Source organism: Fundulus heteroclitus, chromosome 13, assembly GCF_011125445.2.
Source record: "Fundulus heteroclitus isolate FHET01 chromosome 13, MU-UCD_Fhet_4.1, whole genome shotgun sequence".
NCBI lineage: Eukaryota > Metazoa > Chordata > Actinopteri > Cyprinodontiformes > Fundulidae > Fundulus > Fundulus heteroclitus.
In genome coordinates this window covers 24,209,969-24,228,376 of record NC_046373.1, presented here as the reverse complement: position 1 = coordinate 24,228,376, position 18,408 = coordinate 24,209,969, and the positions used below count along the sequence as shown (strand labels likewise).

Sequence of the window (18,408 nt, the reverse complement as noted above, 5' to 3'; positions counted from 1 at the left end):
AAGTGAGGACTTTGATGAACATAATATCTTTTAATCACTGAGTAATATTTCTGAACAATTATGTCACTATGCTGAATCCAACATTTAGAATGTGTTTAAAGTGATATTTATCAGACTGAAAGCTTTAGCTCAGCTCTGAATCCTGGATGTCACCAAAGTTCATTAATGATGCTCACCTGTCTCCTCCCTCAGTGGGTCCAGTCCTCCCACCCCTGATGCTGCTGCCCCCCTCCTTTGAGGAGCTGCAGGATGGGAAGGCCACGCTCCTCTGTCTGGCCTTGGATCTGATGATTTGATACAATAATCTGTCAGTAAAAAAATGATGTGTTTATAAGGAATATGTCTCTTCCATGTTTTTCTTTTTTGGCCTTTTCTCTCCTGAAGAAATATGTTCCCCAAAAATTAGGCTTTCATTTTAAAGTTCTTGTACAGTTGTTCCTTTAGGTGAAACACATTTGTATACATACTGTATTTATAAAGTATAATCCAAAATTATGAAAAAAATCTGATTGTTAAAGCTATCAGCCAGCTGTGTTTTCCAGGCAGAAACTGCTCATGTAGAGTTTGTTGTGTTCAGAGTCAGAGAGCCGTGTCTCTAACAGTCAGAGGTTTTTGTACGACGGCTCCATCAGTTTGTATCACTGTGGTACACGTTTGGTGGAGGAACCAGACTGGATGTTGGAAGTAAGTTGAATATTTGATATATTTCATGACTACATGATTTTGTTTATTCAAAATAGTTTTTAGTCTCTAAACTTAGGAGGTTTTGAGCTGTAAAAACTTTTGAAGCTTTTATTATTTTAATTGAGTGAACAACAAAATCTCCAGTTCTTGCCAGAAACATGAAGTACCAGAAATAGCATCTTACAATTCAGTCAGGTTAAAATGGGTAAAAATACACCAGGACTTGTTTAGTGTTTTCAGCCAGAATCGGTTTGTTGAGTTCAGAGTCAGAGAGCCGTGTCTCTAACAGTCAGAGGTTTTTGTACGACTCCATCAGTTTGTATCACTGTGGAGGATTTTTGGTGGAGGAACCAGACTGGATGTTGGAAGTAAGTTTCTGAGTATCTGTCAAATTTTAACATCTTTGTGAAATAAATGATAACATAGATATTTATAGGATACAGAGAAATATTTATTTAGATTTTTTTTCCAACTGTTCATAAGTACTTGTTTACTTATTTTTTTTCATGAATTTATTTAATTTCAAAATCACTAAAATATTTTTGAAACCTTTTTCTCTTAAAACTGCTGTTTGTGTTTTAAGCTTTGGACAATGAGGCTGAAAAGACACCTCAGTTAATCAATGATGGTGGACAAAGAAAAAAGTTTGGTTTTGCAATTTCACTACAGGTTTATATTTCTGATTATGTTTGTGATGTCAAATTTAAATGATGCTCATGAGTATCTGATTATTTACTTTTACTATGAGGGTCAGTTTTACCTTGTTATTTCCTCCTTGTTGCAAAGTGTAAAATAAGTTAGACACTGTCTGGCATGAAGGGCAATAAATTATGTTTTGTTTCATTTTTAAGTAACTTAGTATTTCAATTCAAATTTAGTTCATTTCTAGTCAATGAAGATTTACATCTCAGTTCATATTTTTCTTTATAATCCATTTTAAGAAGGTTCAGGATGCCTGACGAGTCTGTGCTGATATGCATGAGAGGTTCCTTCAAGGGAAGTGAAACAATGTGACAGGAAGTGACTGGTGGAGCAGATAAAGATGTTTACTCGAAATATAAAATACTAATTTCTAACACAGTGAAGCTGCTCCCATATCTGCTCTTTGATTACCAGGTGTGTGGTTCCTGTCCTCTAACCTGATTGGTGTCTCCTAGGTGATGCTAGTCCCACCCTGACAGTGCTGCCCCCCTCCAGTGAGGAGCTGCAGCAGGGGAAGGCCACCCTCATGTGTCTGGCCAACAAGGGCTTCCCCTCAGACTGGAGTCTGTCCTGGAAGGTGGACGACAGCAGCAGCAGCAGCAGCAGCTGGGAGCAGAGCAGGAGCCCCGGGGTGCTGCAGAAGGACGGCCTCTACAGCTGGAGCAGCACCCTGAGGCTCCCTGCAGACCAGTGGAGGAAGGTGGGCTCTGTGACCTGTGAGGCCACCCAGGGCTCCCAGACTGCAGTCACACAGACGCTGAGGAGAGACCAGTGTTCCCAGTCCTGACCGCACTCTCTGAGACACTGATATTGGCTTTTATCTGTGACTGCTCTCACTTTTTCTCTCCTGATTATTCTCTAGTTTCACTCAGTCATCTTTGCTTTGTCATGTTGGTCACTATTCAATAATAAAAATTTACTCATTAACTCCTGGTCTCCACCTTCTTTCTTAATGAGCTTAAAAGTTTGTTTGAAGTCACAAATTTTATTATGTCATGAATATTTTTTTTTAATAATCTGTCCAAAGGCTAGGATTGACTTGCCTTTGCTTTATATTAAATATTTATACATTCCATAAAAGTTTACTGACATTTTTTTATGAGACACATAAATGGCTTTTTGCAATTTATACATTTAAAAACACAACATCAATAAATTGAAGAGTTGTTTCCCCATGTTGTTGCACTTCCTTCGACAGTTCATGGGCAGCGCCTCGTGAACTCCGTGCAGGCGGGGTTCGGGGCTGTTTGGAGGAATGTGGCCTTGACGGCTGCGCTATTTAGCAGCGGCTGGCTGGCTGCGTTCCTTGGCAACGCAAGGCCTCAGTCAATCGTCCCCCCCAAAATATTTGTTTGTTTATGTGATGGACGGTTGTACTGGAACTGACTTTTCGATTGCGATGCAAATTGTAATTGACAATACATTTTGATTGGTTGATTGATTGATTGATTGATTGATTGATTGATTGATTGATTGATATTAACAGGAGAAAAAGTGAAATTTATAATAAATGATCATGACTTATTTTAATAATTCTGTTGTGCCAGTTCAGACGTGACAGAAAGCGGGCATCAATTCGGGACGTAACGGACTGCGTTACCCATGATGCAATGTGGTCAAAATGGCCACCAACTCATGTAGTTCATACGTGACAAAAGCTGCATCAATTCGGGACGTAACGGACTACGTTACCCATGATGCAATGTGGTCAAAATGGCCACCAACTCATGTGGTCAAAATGGCCACCAACTCCCATCACGCAACACGGCAAAATGGCCGCCGATCAAGATAAGGTTGCTATGGTGATGGCTATAAAAGCCGATCACCCACGACCATCTTCCTTCTTCCCTGGCTTTTAGCCAACCCGAGAAGACACGCACAGCTGATTCCCACGCCACGTGTTCGATTGCTCGCTGGACCGAGATTTTTCGACGCAACGGTTATTCCCTGCTTTATAACAGGAGGTCGACTAAAATAAGTACTTTTAAATTCCCTCTGATCAAAAGACTGAGATACGCCATATCTCCCAGTGATCGAAGAGGACCCCGCTTTGTCTGGCCAACAAAGCGACTGTGGACCCGGAGGAAGAAACGAAGCAGCTTCTTCCCATCCCGGTCCCGCTGCAGCCTGCGGATAACTGCGCTCGTCAAGACGCGTCCAGAAAGCTGCATTACTCGGAGCGCTCCAGGACCAGCTCCGAGGCACCTCAAAGTAACGGACTCTCCCTTTTTATTTCTGTCTCACCAACAGGGTGTTTAGAAGTGCCTGGGCAGGCGTAGAACTTTGTAGGTGTTGGTTAATGCTTTTATTCCACGACGAAGTTGGAATTATTTTGCTGAACATTTTCTTTGTATGTGCATGTACTTTACAATTGATTCTGCTGTGTTGATTTGTGATTCATCAATAACCCCGCCGTGGGTTACCGCATTTTTTCTTTTCATCTCTTTCCCGGCTCCCCCCCCCCCTCTCTCTTTTCGCTTCTCCTTATCAGTTTAATTTCTTTGTCCGAGCTCAAGTCGCGGGCTTTGCTTTAAACTCCCAGTTAGCTGCCCCCCTCTTGAAGCGAGGCATTACCCCATCAGCGTAAGCGTGGTTACGTCATTAGGACCTCCCCACATACGTCAACGTAGCAGCCATCTTGGGAGGGTCACGTGTATCTGAACTGTAGGTAGCTTAGCTGAACTAGCTTTCGTAAGACATCAAAGCGTCCAGTGAGATTCCCGAAGCTGTTCTGTCTATCAATGCTGATACGTCAAATGCCGATGTTTCGAGGGCGGTGTTAAACAACTTTGAGTTAAGTTAAGATCTGCTAACCGCTCATTTTAATCCATTGTTTATTTTTGTTTTGTTCTTTATTTCCATATATATTGTTGCATGTTTTAGTTTAGTAATGAGTAAGAATTCCAAAGTTGTTGAATCAGAGAATTACTGTAACAGGGAATTGCTTTTGGTTCAATAAAACCAACGACTGCGGAATAGAAATTGTTTTGTGTTCAATCCAATTCACAGTTGCATGGGTATTCAGAAATCAGAGCTAACCTCCTTTGGAGTTAACATCTGATATTAATACAGAGACAATATCATTGGATGGTGATAAGGAATAAGGATTTAAACTCTAATTGCAGTTACATTGGGGTTCTCACAGCCTGCTGGATAAACCTGGTCGGTTAACAGTCCGACCTGATCATTTATCCCAGCATAAATGAGTTCATAACAGCAAATTAACTAATGCATTAGTGGTATAAATACTTACAAGTTTATAGCTAACATCACCACCATTTGAACTATATTTGTTATAGCGGAAATTTGAGTTGAATGATTTATTATTTAAATTATAATACCAAATTATAATTAATAATAATAATAAGCATATTCAACCAGCTTATGGCATAGCATAAATTGGCTTTTCCCGGTGTGGGCTGGAGTCTACTTATTGGCGTTCCTTTAGACTAAATCGAATAACTAGCAACTTATGAATTGAATGAACACAATCCATATTCCAGCATTTTGACTGCTCACCTTGCCAAAAGGACTATTCAGTCATAATTGATTAAGGAGGTATCATTACTAAATATATACGTGTTTGTGGTGGTTTGAGGTTGTTAACCTGAGGTTTGAATATTGATTTCTGGACTGGAAGTCAGCTAGATTAAAATACACAGCAGCCAGCGTCTGCTACTTGTCAATCAGAGTCTGTGTCGTGTTCTGCTTTGAAAAGAGAGACCTTGCCTCCATCTGGTGGCCAGGATAGGTAGTTGCAGTCACGGTTTTAAAGACAGCTTAGATCGCTCAGTGTGCCGGAGGGACAGTTTTGAAAGTCAGTTTCTTTAAACTTACCTTACGGTTACGCCTTTTGTCTTTTTTAATTTTATTTTATTCATATTTTTTTATTTTATTTTTTTTTATTTATTTTTTTTTCCTCCTTTATCCCCCTCTGCTCACCATAAGTGGTCAAAATTGAGCTGTGATTTTGAAACTAAGGTTGCAATTTAGCGGTTTTTAACTGTCATTCTTTGCCACCTCTGAAGCTCCAAAACACTTTGCTATTTTCCACACATGTGTAGAGCACCTGTTCTGAAATAACTTACATCACAAACAAAGCCACAGCTTTATCATTTAATTACTGTCCGAAAGGTTAGTGGTCCATGTCACTCAAAGTTAATTTTCTCAAAGTTAAACAAGCATATTAACCGTTCCTAAAACTAAGGAGTTGTAAGTCGCAGGGTTGATTTTCCCCTGCGCAGCCTAATTAAACGCACGTATTTGAATCCACTTACTGCAGGTAAAGTGAGTCATAGTGCGTGTTTGCTGTTAACAGTTAAAGTGAAGCCACTTAACAGTTGTTGTTAGCAGTTGTTGTTTAGCGCCGAGCTAAATTAAAGTGTATGCGTTGTTGCTTAGTGCTAAGCTAAAATACAGCGTTGTTATTTGTTGTCTGTCGTTTAGCGCTGAGCTAAACTACAGTGTTACTTGTTGCGTTGTTATCCATAGCTGACACAGAATGGATAGTGAAGATTCCTCAGTGTTTAGGTCTGAAGGAGCTGAAGGTCCAAACCATTCCATTGGAATGGAGGCCCAGGATGTCATTAGCTCACTGCTTAAAATGACACCGGACGAACAAACCCGTCTGAATCAGTTTAGCATAGAAGACTGTGAGAGGAGAATTCAGGAATTGGTGGAGGAGGTCCAGAGCAAACCTAAACATAGATTGGTAGCAGATGTTTTGGGTGAATTAACTGCGTTATACCACCGAAGGTTAACGCTAGAGACCAATCTGCGTAACAGAGAGGTTGAGAGGCGTGCTTTAGCTGAGGAAAGAATCAGGGAGCTAGAACAGAGAAGTGTTCAGGGCAGCTGTCATCCCACAGAGGAGCGAGAGGAGGATCGCATTAGCTTGCAGACAGAAGGATCTGAGTGTGAGAACTCCAAAGGAAAACATGGAGATCACACCTGGAGGACATTGGATGAACTGGGCCCTCAGACACCTTCTGAGCGAAGGGTAAGCGAAGGTCAGGACAGATATAGCAGTGTGATACAGAAAGAAATGCCTAAACAACTTACGGTGGCAATCAGGACTGATCCACATGATGTAAATCATGGGAAAACACCTGCTTCCCACCTGACCCCTGACACGGCTCGCTGTGATCTTTTCCCCCCACCAGGGCGACGAGAGCACCGTTCCTGGAACACAGGTGAACCCCACTCCTCTGAACTGCGTCCACAGACAAGAGTTCATGACAGGGGGGGTCCCCCTGCGTCCCACGAACGGCCGCCGATGCCAGGTAGGTGGTCAGAACTGGAGCCTCCCTCCCACCGTGGTTACCACAGGCAGAAGTCGTCAGGAGAGGACTCAGATGGACCAGCTCCGATCCCTGAACAGGGACTGCGGATGCGTCAACTTGAGTCCCTGGCCCGAGACATAGAGCGTTTTGATCCTAGCAATACAGAATCCACCATTGATGACTATCTCAGAGAGGTAGAGCGCTGTCTGCTAGACTTATATAGCCCCTCAGCTCGAGAAAAGTTGAAGCTTATCTGGAAAACCACGTCCAGAAGTGTCCATGTTTTCATAGAAAGCCTCCCTCCAGCTACACGTGACCGTTATTCAGCTCTTTGTCAGGCTTTAAGAGAAGAATATTCGGCGTTTACAGACCCAGCTTCGGCCACTCTTGGAGCTTTTGCAATTCAGCAAAAGAGAACTGAAGCACCAAAAGAGTACTACCGTCGCTTGCGGGCTGCTTACTTTCAGGGACGAAATGCTCCCGGCTTGGAGGAAGACCACACTTTCAAATCTTTGTTCCTCCATAATCTTCATGAAAGCGTGCGTTATGAGGTTACCATGCATTGTAGAACCAAGAAACTTACGATGCAGGAAATCAGGAAATACGCGCAGGTGGCATGGGAAACACGTGTCCGGCCCAACAAAGGAGCCGATAGTGATAAAAAGGTTCTGCAGATTCAAGCCGAACCAGAAAAGAGTTTAGGTCTGGAGGGACATGAGATGCCTCCCTTCAAACCTAAAACTAGATTTGGTCCTAAGAAGCAACATGGTTTTGAGCCGCAGCAGAAGAAAGCTTCCCAGGATAGGAGAGGTCAGCATGGCAGCATGGAAGGTGAGAGGTTTCAAAAATGGCACAGGCCGGATCCAGCTCAATACGGTAAGCAAACTGACAGGCCAGGAAAGCCGAAAAGCACACATGACAACAAAGGCTGGAACCTGCGCATGGAGGAGTCAATGAGAAAGGAGATAGAGGAGACTTTTCGCAGGTTGCTAGCCGAAACAGTGCATCAGATCGCGCCGCAGCCGTCCCAGCCATCACCCAATCCTGCCGACCCTCCAGGTAAGCCAGGCCCAAAACCCCAGCCAGCATGACTAGGCGTGGAGCAGGCTTCCCCTTCTAACAGAGTTTATCTGATTAAGGGGGGGGACCAACCGAAAAATCACCAACAACCTTCTAAGATCCCATCAGCAGGTGATCAGAAAGCCCCTTTTCTAAGGTTTCTAGGTGAGCTAAACCATCATGAAAATGCACACCGCTTATACTGCTCGACAGTTATCGGAGGATGTGTAACTGCAAATGCTCTTTTAGACACGGGTTCCGAGATCAGTCTAATGTGCTCAGATTTGTTTGATGAGGTGACCAGAGCTATGGTGTCTCTTGGGAAACCGTTCCAGGTGGAGACCTGTAACGTGGGCATCACTAGCTACACTCAGGATCAGTCATGCATCACCAAACGGGCGTGGTTAGACATCACTTTCCGTGACATGACCCTGGTGCACCCCATCTACATATGTACTTTGGACACAGAACCTTTTCTTGTGGGTCAGGACCTGTTGAACAGGTTAGCCCCACTCATTGACTGCTATCATGGTCATCTTTGGGCCCAAGTGGGGACTCCAAAGCCCCTCACTTCTGGAAGTGGACTGTCCGTCCCCATCAACCAGGTGACATGCTCCGAGGAGCCCAAAGAACTTTTAGCACCATTTCTGCCTTCCACAGAGCCGATTTCCAAATCCTCTGACACACCCCTGCTTGAGCTGAACAACCGCTCAGCTTACATTTTAGTGGAGAATCCAACTCGCATGCCGATCCAAGTGGTGGCGAAGAAACCTCTTGGGGTGCTCATCGAAAGCTCTTTCCACGACTTTGAGCTGAGCATTCCCGTCATCGGAGACCTGCCCTTATCCTTGACCGGCAGACAGGACTCTCCAGACACCGTGTTTACTTTTCCTTCCAACATGATCCAAATCAGGCGACATGAAGCTCGGCCTGCTGGATCCATTTGTGGTGCAACGCTTGAAGCTAAAGGAAATCTGTTGGTGTATGCGATAACAACCAACCCAACAGAACCAGCACCAAATCAACCAGAGAACCGGGACTCACCCACTGAGCCCTGCCCTGGTTTCGAAACAGAAATTATGCAACAGCTGGGAAAAGCTGATGCTCTGACTACTGAAACAGAGGAAACAGCACTTAAGGAGCTGTTTTATGAGTTTCAGCCCATTCAGCCCAAAGATTCAAACGAACTTGGGATCACATTGACACATGTCCACGACTCACCAGTAGGAGAACACAGAAGCTGCAAAGCTAATCTGAAAACTCTCCAACAGGTGACGTCCCGGCCTTCAACGGCCCCGGACACCCAGGAGTATGTACAAGGCAGCTTAACCTGCAGCCAGTTACAACCCACACGGCCACTAGACCGAGCCCTGCTTCAGCAAAGGGGGGTTACATTTCCGTGGTCACATTTGCAGACTGACTGGATCGGTCCAGTCCCCAAATCGTCAAGAGGTAACAGATATCTTTTGACAATAACAGGCAGTTTCACAGAATGGGTCGAATGTCTGCCGGCACCGAATGACACCGCTGTCACCACAGCAGCCCTGCTGCTAAATCACGTTTTCAGCCGGTGGGGCCTTCCCCTGTCCATCGACTCGGACAGAGGAACGTCAAACATTATGACCGTGCTTTTCAACATGTTGGGCGTGGAAGTTAAATTCCACATCACCTACCGCCCACAGTCATCCGGACAGGTGGAGCGAATGAACTGCACCGTGGTCAGCATGTCAAAGGAACATGCCAGCAGCCATGACAGGGACCGCGATACAAAGCTTCCCCTGGTCCTAATGCTAGTCCGCTCTACCTCACCATGCTCCACAGGGGTGACACTTTTCCAGATGATGACAGGAAGGCAAAGGACACTTCCCCTGAATCTCATCTACCAGCCCGAAGACGTCAGTGTGACAACCGTCTACACGGCACACCAGTGCGTCACTGACTTAAAAGACCGTCTCCGAACGACTTTCGCGTGGCCTCGAAAGAACCTAGAAGCCAGCGTGCAAAGTCCAGAGTACAAATGGGTTCATGCGAACCAAATTAAATCGTCCACCAAACTCTCCTCGCAGGGAAGGGAGCCTAACTCCGCCCCCGCCGAAGAGAACAATGCATAGCATTAAATAGGACAAGTGCATGTTCAATCAGGACACTTTAAACATGCACTAAATAAAGCAAGTGTCCATACATAACTTCACGTCTATAATTTCACACTCAGCCATAACACCATGCATTGCTTTGGAAACGCTCACGGAAGTGGTAAAGAATGACATGATGTATACTCAGGTTGTTAGAGATTTAATGCAGGACCTCACTCGAGAGGTTAGTTCATCCATAAATAGCCTTGCTGAAGGACGGATTCCTCCGTACCTGGTACCAGTAGATTTGGTTGAAAAGGTTCTCAAATCTGCCTCTAGTGAAACACTGCAACCACCACAAATACACCTGGCGTACAGCCTAGGTAGTGCAATTCCGATATTTGTAAATCCTGACAACTTGGAGATAGGATTTATGCTAAACCTTCCCATCATTGAAAGAGCTAATGTGTATAGGCTTAAATCAGTATTGAATGTCGGTTTTTGGCAAGGTGAGACCCACGTACACCTACAAACTCCCTCAATATTGGCCTATCATGATGCTGACCCCAAACTTTATTTAGTCCCTAATTTGGATTTGTGTACCAAAACCAAAGACATCCACTGGGTATGCCCAAGCAACCCATTTATCAGAGACGTTACCAATTACCTGTGTGGTCTAATGAATCTCCTGAACAAAACTGTCAGGCTAGAATGACCCTTAAAGATGCAGGTGTGGAAACCAAAATTGAGCGGGCAGGTAACCGCTGGCTCGTTAGCACCCCAGAGGCAGAAGCCCTGTTATCCTACGAGCAGCATGACACAGTTACTAGACTAAAACTGCCCAACCAAACCATTTTCTGTTCCCCACCTCAAGGCGCTGTAGTCCACATTGGAAACATGGTTCTGCATCACCTTGACGTTGATAAATATGACTCAGAGATTGAAATAATAGATGTCTTTAAGGGATACAATTTCAGCATTGATGTCGGCATTGAAAGACAGCTTTTACTTGCAGGCACCCAGCTGATTATATTCAGTCTCACTCCATCAGAGTTGAGCTCGGTCCCTCTGCTTCGCTTCCCCAGAGCTACAGAGCCGACCGACACTCACATTATGACCATTATTGTGGTTCTCCTTGTATTTGGATGGGCCATCACTACCGCGATGGCGTATGCAGCATACAAGCAGATCAAACAGTTGCAAATCAGGATTGACGCCCTCACCTTTGTCGCTCCCAGGTTCGTAGCACCAGCTCCTTGAAGGCCATAAGCTGATTAGACTACGAACCGCTGGTCTCTTTCCTTTCCCTTTTTCCCTCTCTCCTTTCTTTGGTTCAAAGTTCAAACCTGATGACCAATGAATGTATTGACAATGGTGATTGTGAAGTTTGCATTTCTTTTTTTTTTTTATTACTTTATTGTTGCCTTATTAGCCAATAGAAATGACTAGCTATAGCTTAGTCCTGCCCAGGCTAGGTCACTGACCCAGGCACAATGAATGCTTCGTTTTTCCTCCTCTTGGATGATGAACTGAACTGCATGAATCCCAATGGACTACTAGAAAGACTATTAGGTTGTTCCACTCATGCACAACGGATTTTCGTCACGCCAGAATGGACTTGGTTGTAGCTTTAAAGACTGTGACCAGCATCCCACTCTTCAAAGCTAAAGGGGGGTATGTTGTGCCAGTTCAGACGTGACAGAAAGCGGTAACGGACTACGTTACCCATGATGCAATGTGGTCAAAATGGCCACCAACTCATGTGGTCAAAATGGCCACCAACTCCCATCACGCAACACGGCAAAATGGCCGCCGATCAAGGAAACAGCATCAATTCGGGACGTAACGGACTGCGTTACCCATGATGCAATGTGGTCAAAATGGCCACCAACTCCCATCACGCAACACGGCAAAATGGCCGCCGATCAAGATAAGGTTGCTATGGTGATGGCCATAAAAGCCGATCACACACGATGAGCTTCCTTCTTCCCTGGCTTTTAGCCAACCCGAGAAGACACGCACAGCTGATTCCCACGCCACGTGTTCGATTGCTCGCTGGACCGAGATTTTTCGACGCAACGGTTATTCCCTGCTTTATAACAGGAGGTCGACTTAAATAAGTACTTTTAAATTCCCTCTGATCAAAAGACTGAGAGACGCCGCATCTCCCAGTGATCGAAGAGGACCCCGCTTTTGTCTGGCCAACAAAGCGACTGTTGAACCCGGAGGAAGAAACGAAGCAGCTTCTTCCCCGTCCCGCTGCAGCCTGTGGACAACTGCGCTCGTCGAAGCGCGTCCAGAAAGCCACACTCGGAGCGTTCCGGACCAGCCCCGAGGCAACTCAAAGTAACGGGGTTTTTTCCCCTTTCATTTCTGTCTCACCAACAGGGTGTTTAGAAGTGCCTGGGCAGGCGGTAGAACTTTGTAGGTGTTGGTTAATGCTTTTATCCCACGACGAAGTTGGAATTATTTTGCTGAACATTTTCTTTGTATGTGCATGCATTGTACAATTGATTTGCTGTGTTGATTTGTGATCCATCAAGAACCCCGCCGTGGGTTACCGATTTATTTCTTTTCACCTTCTTCCCTGCTTCCCCCCTCTCTCTCTTTTCGCTTCTTATCAGTTTAATTTCTTTGTCCGAGCTCAAGTCGCGGGCTTTGCTTTAAACTCCCAGTTAGCTGCCCCCCCCTCTCGAAGCGAGGCATTATCCTATCAGCGTAAGCGTGGTTACGTCATTAGGACCTCCCCTCATACGTCATCGTAGCAGCCATCTTGGGAGGGTCACGTGTATCTGAACTGTAGGTAGCTTAGCTGAACTAGCTTTGTGTAAGACATCAAAGCGTCCAGTGAGATTCCCGAAGCTGTTCTGTCTATCAAGGCTGATACGTGAAATGCCGGTGTTTCGAGGGCGGTGTTAAACAACTTTGAGTTAAGTTAAGATCTGCTAACCGCTCATTTTAATCCATTGTTTATTCTTGTTTTGTTCTTTATTTCCACATATATATTTTGCATGTTTTAGTTTAGTAATGAGTAAGAATTCCAAAGTTGTTTGAATCAGAGAATTACTGTAACAGGGAATTGCTTTTGGTTCAATAAAACCAACCACTGCGGAATAGACATTGTTTTGTGTTCAGTCCAATTCACAGTTACATGGTTATTCAGAAATCAGAGCTAACCTCCTTTGGAGTTAACATCTGACATTAATACAGAGACAATATCATTGGATGGTGATAAGGAATAAGGATTTAAACTCTAATTGCAGTTACATTGGGGTTCTCACAGCCTGCTGGATAAACCTGGTCGGTTAACAGTCCGACCTGATCATTTATTCCAGCATAAATGAGTTCATAACAGCAAGTTAACTAATGCATTAGTGGTATAAATACTTATAAGCTTATAGCTAACATCACCACCATTTGAACTATATTTGTTATAGCGAAATTTTGAGTTGAATGATTTATTATTTAAATTATAATACCAAATTATAATTAATAATAATAATAAGCATATTCAACCAGCTTATGGCATAGCAATTCAATAACTTGATAAAAAGTATTTTGTTCTAATAATCCGACTAGTGTCTCAGTGGCGCTGAGAGGTCTGAACAGCCACTGATCATCTCTGAGTTTGACTTTTTTAATCAAGCAGAGTTGGAGAAATTGACTGACTCACTGTTAAACACAGATACACTGGAATAAATTCAGTTTATCCCATAAGTTTTGTTTTACTTCTTTGTATTTTTATCTTTCCTGACTCGTTCTCTCAAACTCTGAATTAAAAAAGATGTTAAAAGAAGATGTTTCTTCATGTTTGATTTTAATCAAAAGTCAAAAAACATTCATAAAAAAAAACTACTGAATGATAAAAATATATTATAACAAATATATGAGTAAAGAAATAAACACATTTTGGGGAAACTATTAGTGTTTCACTTTCAGAGCAGCTGTGGAGTCAGATCAGTTCCTCTCCAGCTGAGGGAGGTTTTTGTACGACGTTCTTTCACTGTGTGATCGGTGTGTAACCCTGCTGACAGTAATAAACTCCTGAATCTTCAGCCTGAACTCCACTGATGGTCAGAGTGTAGTCAGAACCAGACCAACTTCCACTGAAACGAGCTGGAACTCCAAACTGAAGAGTTGCAACATCAGAAATCAGGAGTTTAGGAGCTTCTGGTGGTTTCTGAAAGTACCAGTGGAGGTTGGTACCTAAACCTGTGCTGGTCTTACATTTTATTGAGACTGTCTGTCCTGAAGTAACAGACTGAGATCCAGGACTCTGAGTCAGGATGATGTCTCCTGATGAACCTGGAAAACATGAAAAACAGCAATTGAGACAAATTATGTTTGATTGTAAATGATTGATAATCTGTGAACAGATGAAAGAAAGCATCAGCATCTTGTTTCAGTATTTCTCCATGATGGCAGAATTCTAATTGTCCTGAAGCTGATTTCTTCCTAGAAGCAGTTCTGAGCAGAGAGTCTCACCGTGAAGCAGGAGCCCCAGGGTGGTCAGCAGTAGAGTCAGTAACATCATCATTGTGCTGCTGGTGTGTCAGTGGCTCTGAAAGGCCTGGACAGCCACTGATCAACACTGACCTCTTAACAGCTGGGAGCAGAGAGGCAGGACACATATGCAAACACACAGAGTCAGTCACATGGAGCTCAGCTATCAGCAGCTTTCCTCCTCACACAGACCAGTCTAAGGAGAAAGTCTGAAAGAGGAACTTTTAAAAAGTTCTTGATTATCTTTAAATTAAACTGGAAGAAGTTCTGTAGCTTTAGTACTTTTAGGTCTTTTGACTTTTTAATACGAAGAACAACAGAAAACAAACATTTGCCACGACTCATTTTACTCAAACCCTTAAACAAAATTTTACTTAAATGTAAGATAAGATAAGATAAGCTTTATTGATCTCACAGTGGAGAAATTCACTTGTCCCATCGGCTTAATAGTCAAAAGTCAGAAGAAGGTGTCAAAGTAGGTAAGTAGAATCAGTTTGATACAGTTATACAGCTATATACGATTCTGTACACTCCTATGTATAGATAGGTTATTGGACATATGTTATTATACACTTTATACAGGATTATTGCACAGGCTTATTGCACGGGTTATAGCACCTTGTTTAAATAGCTTATTGCACATAAGTTATTACAGTTATTGTTGCAGCTATGGTGCATGGTTGCAGTAATTACTATAATAGTTACAATTATAAAGCAACGAGTATGATCAGGTAGCTGCAGGAATGAATGACCTTTATAACATAATAATATATAATATAACACAATAATATAACACAGCACATTATTGCACATAGTTACTGCAAAACACTTGTTACAGTAATCGTAACAGTTATACAGTTATATGTATAGTCCAGAGATTGAATTCACATGAGTTGCATATTATTGTACATTAGTTATTGCACATTACTTATTACAGTTATGGTTACTATTATATTGCAGCGTTATATAATCTGGTAGCAGTAGGAATGAATGACCTGCGGTAGTGCTCCTTTTTACAGACAGGGTGTTTTAGTCTGTCACTAAAGGAGCTGCTCAGCTCCTCTACAGTCTGGTGCAGGGGGTGGAAGGTGTTGTCCATGATGGATGTGAACTTAGACAACACCCTCCTCTCAGCCACTTCCTCCACTTAGTCCAGAGTGCAGCCCAGAACAGAAGTGGCCTTCCTCACCAGCTTATTCAGCCTCATTCTGTCCCGCTCTGCACTGCCAGGAGCCCAGCAGATGACAGCGTAGAGGAGGGCTGAGGCCACCACAGAGTCATAAAAAGTTTTTAGCAGAGGCCGGCTCACTCCAAAGGACCTCAACCTCCTCAGGAGGTGGAGGCGGCTCTGGCCCTTCTTGTACAGAGCGTCGGTGTTGTGAGTCCAGTCCAGTTTATTGTTGACGTGAACACCCAGGTATTTGAACCTCTCCACAGTTTCTATGTCCTGCCCCTGGATGTTCACGGGTGAGTGAGGTGGGGGTCTTCTCCTGAAGTCGATCACCATCTGCTTGGTCTTACTGGTGTTTAAGCACAGACGGTTTTTCTCACACCAGTCCACAAAGTCCATGATGACAGACCGGTACTCCAGCTCGTTTCCCTCAGACACACAGCCCACAATGGCCGAGTCATCGGAGAACTTCTGAAGATGGCAGCTGTCTGTGTTGTAGGTGAAGTCCGAGGTGTAGAGGGTGAAAAGAAACGGAGATAGAACGGTGCCCTGGGGGGCCCCGGTGCTGCAGAGTGCCACCTCTGACTGACAGCCGTGCAGCCGGACATACTGAGGGCGGTTAGTGGGGTAGTCCATGGTCCAGTCAGCTAGATGTTTGTGCACCCCAGCGTCCTCCAGCTTCCCCCTCAGCAGCACCGGTCTGATGGTGTTGAAAGCGCTGGAGAAGTCAAAGAACATGACTCTCACAGCGCTCCCGGTGGACTCCAGGTGGGCGAGCGCCCGCTGCAGCAGGTAGATGATGGCATCCTCTCTTTCGATGTTGGGCCGTTAGGCAAACTGCAGTGGGTCCAGGGTGGGGCTTACCACGGTGCGCAGGTGAGCTAGGATGAGGCGCTCCATGGTCTTCATCAGGTGGGAGGTCAGGGTGACTGGTCTGAAGTGGGCCGGTTCCCTGGCGTGCGGTGTTTTGGGAACCGGTACCACACAGGAGGTCTTCCACAGGGTGGGGACCACCCCCAGGCTAAGGCTCAGGTTGTAGATGTAGCTGAGGACCTCACAGAGCTCATCTGCACAGGTCCTCAGCAGCCTGGGGGGGATGCCGTCCGGACCAGGGGCTTTCCTTTGTTTCATCCTCTTCAGCTGATCTCTCACCTGCATTGGTGAGACTGTGAGGGGGGAGGGAGGCAGGGCCAAGGGTGTGGATGGCTCTGGTGTTGGTGAGGGTGACAGCAGGGGGGAGGGTAGGTCTCTGGATGGCTGGTCATTGGAGTCATGTGGAGTGTTTAGGGCAGGGAGGGGTCCGGTGTTAGGGGACTCGAAACGGGTGAAGAACCTGTTTAGCTCACCTGCAAACTCAGTGTCACCATCTGCAGTCCTGATGGTCTTCTGCCCAAAGCCGGAGATGTTCTTCAGACCTCTCCACACTTCTCTGACGTATATTGTGAATGACAGTAAAGTCTGTATAACTTGTGCTGAGGAGGTTTTATTTATGAATCAATCAGTTTATGCAGGAATAGACGGTGAATGTTTCAAATGTGAGGAAACTTCTTTGGTACTTTGGTTGTTTTTTGTTGTTCTGGACTTTTTGCTTCTGAACATTTATCAGCTAACACAGATTTCTAATGTAATGTCGTAATCACTAAAAACACAATGTTGTCATGACTATGTATTTTTAAATCCTTAAGTTTAGAAAAGTAATCCAAGACAGGTAATTTTCATAAAATATGATAGTTTTTGTGAAACTGTTAAATTTGTATCACCTTGGTGAACTTTAGAACAGATATTAACTACATTTTTTAAATTATTGACTAAAAACATAAATTTATTAATAATAAAGTCTAGTCAAAAAAATAAAAGCTGAATGTTTATACCACTAAAGACAATAGCAGTGAAATATTTTCAAATAACGTCTTGTTTTACTGCAGCCAAAGTGATTGATGAATCCCACTAATGAGTGATTTATTATATTCCACATAAAACAAGGATCATATTGAAAGATCTTTTAGCCATCTTTGTTCCCAGTTAACCCTGATCACATGCATTTGAATATTAATGTGGAAATAAATGCAGAAATACACAATAAATTACAAAATTATTAAAGGTTCATTTATTTCAGTTAGTCTATTCACTACATTGAATTTTTACAAACAGATGGGGTTTTCTAGCCTTTTTAATTTCTGGTAATTGTGATGATTTTCCACTTACAGGTAATGACAACACTGTCTTTAAGATTATAATTTTACATCAGACCAGTAAAAATAGTAGAGAAAGTGAGATTAGATACCCGCTTAAAAATTGGATTTTCAAAAGGTATTTTCAGTCTCATCAGTGAGCCTCATCAGATCACATATTTCAATTTATTAAATATGTCTACATGTCCTGTATTCCAATTAATCTTTACTCATTTTATAGGAGCAATAATCAAAGTTTCACCACTAGGTGTGCTGTTGAGCGCTGTCTGTAGACCAAAGCAAGATGTGTGTAAAGCCACGACTCTCTCTACCTTCACAATCCAAGCAACAGAACAGTTAGTTTAAATTTTACATATGTTGTCAATAAAAAAAATACCTTGAATGTACGCAAGGATCACGGCGGGCAGCTCACAAGCCTGCAGGGCTGCATTCAACAATGCTATATGTGTTAGCATGGCTACCGGCTACTCGCCTCACAACAGTAATGCCTGGTCCATCGCTGGTGAAACTATAACAATTAACCCAAATGATGCAATTGTAGCCTTCCATTGAATCGACTCAACATGGCCATACAAGTCTGACAAGACTGTAACACCAGCAAAAACCAACATTTGACTTAATGCTGTTACTCACCTGTTTAACAACACTTTATTTACAAAAAAATCTAATAATAGAAAACCAGTTTATTTTAAAACAAGCATCATTTAGGTAAAAATACTTAAATGCGGAGGTCCTTATATTGC

At 43.6% G+C, this 18,408-nt stretch overlaps 2 gene segments (V, D, J or C); one reads left to right on the top strand and one right to left on the bottom strand.

Moving 5' to 3' along the window:
- The first annotated feature begins 632 nt into the window (after positions 1-632).
- Positions 633-2,309, top strand: LOC118565260. The segment is given in 2 exon segments: positions 633-684; positions 1,842-2,309. A coding segment is annotated over 1 exon segment (261 nt).
- An 11,421-nt stretch (positions 2,310-13,730) lies between these two features.
- LOC118565257 lies at positions 13,731-14,459 on the bottom strand. The segment is given in 2 exon segments: positions 13,731-14,104; positions 14,285-14,459. Coding segments are annotated over 2 exon segments (357 nt in total).
- Positions 14,460-18,408: the final 3,949 nt, after the last annotated feature.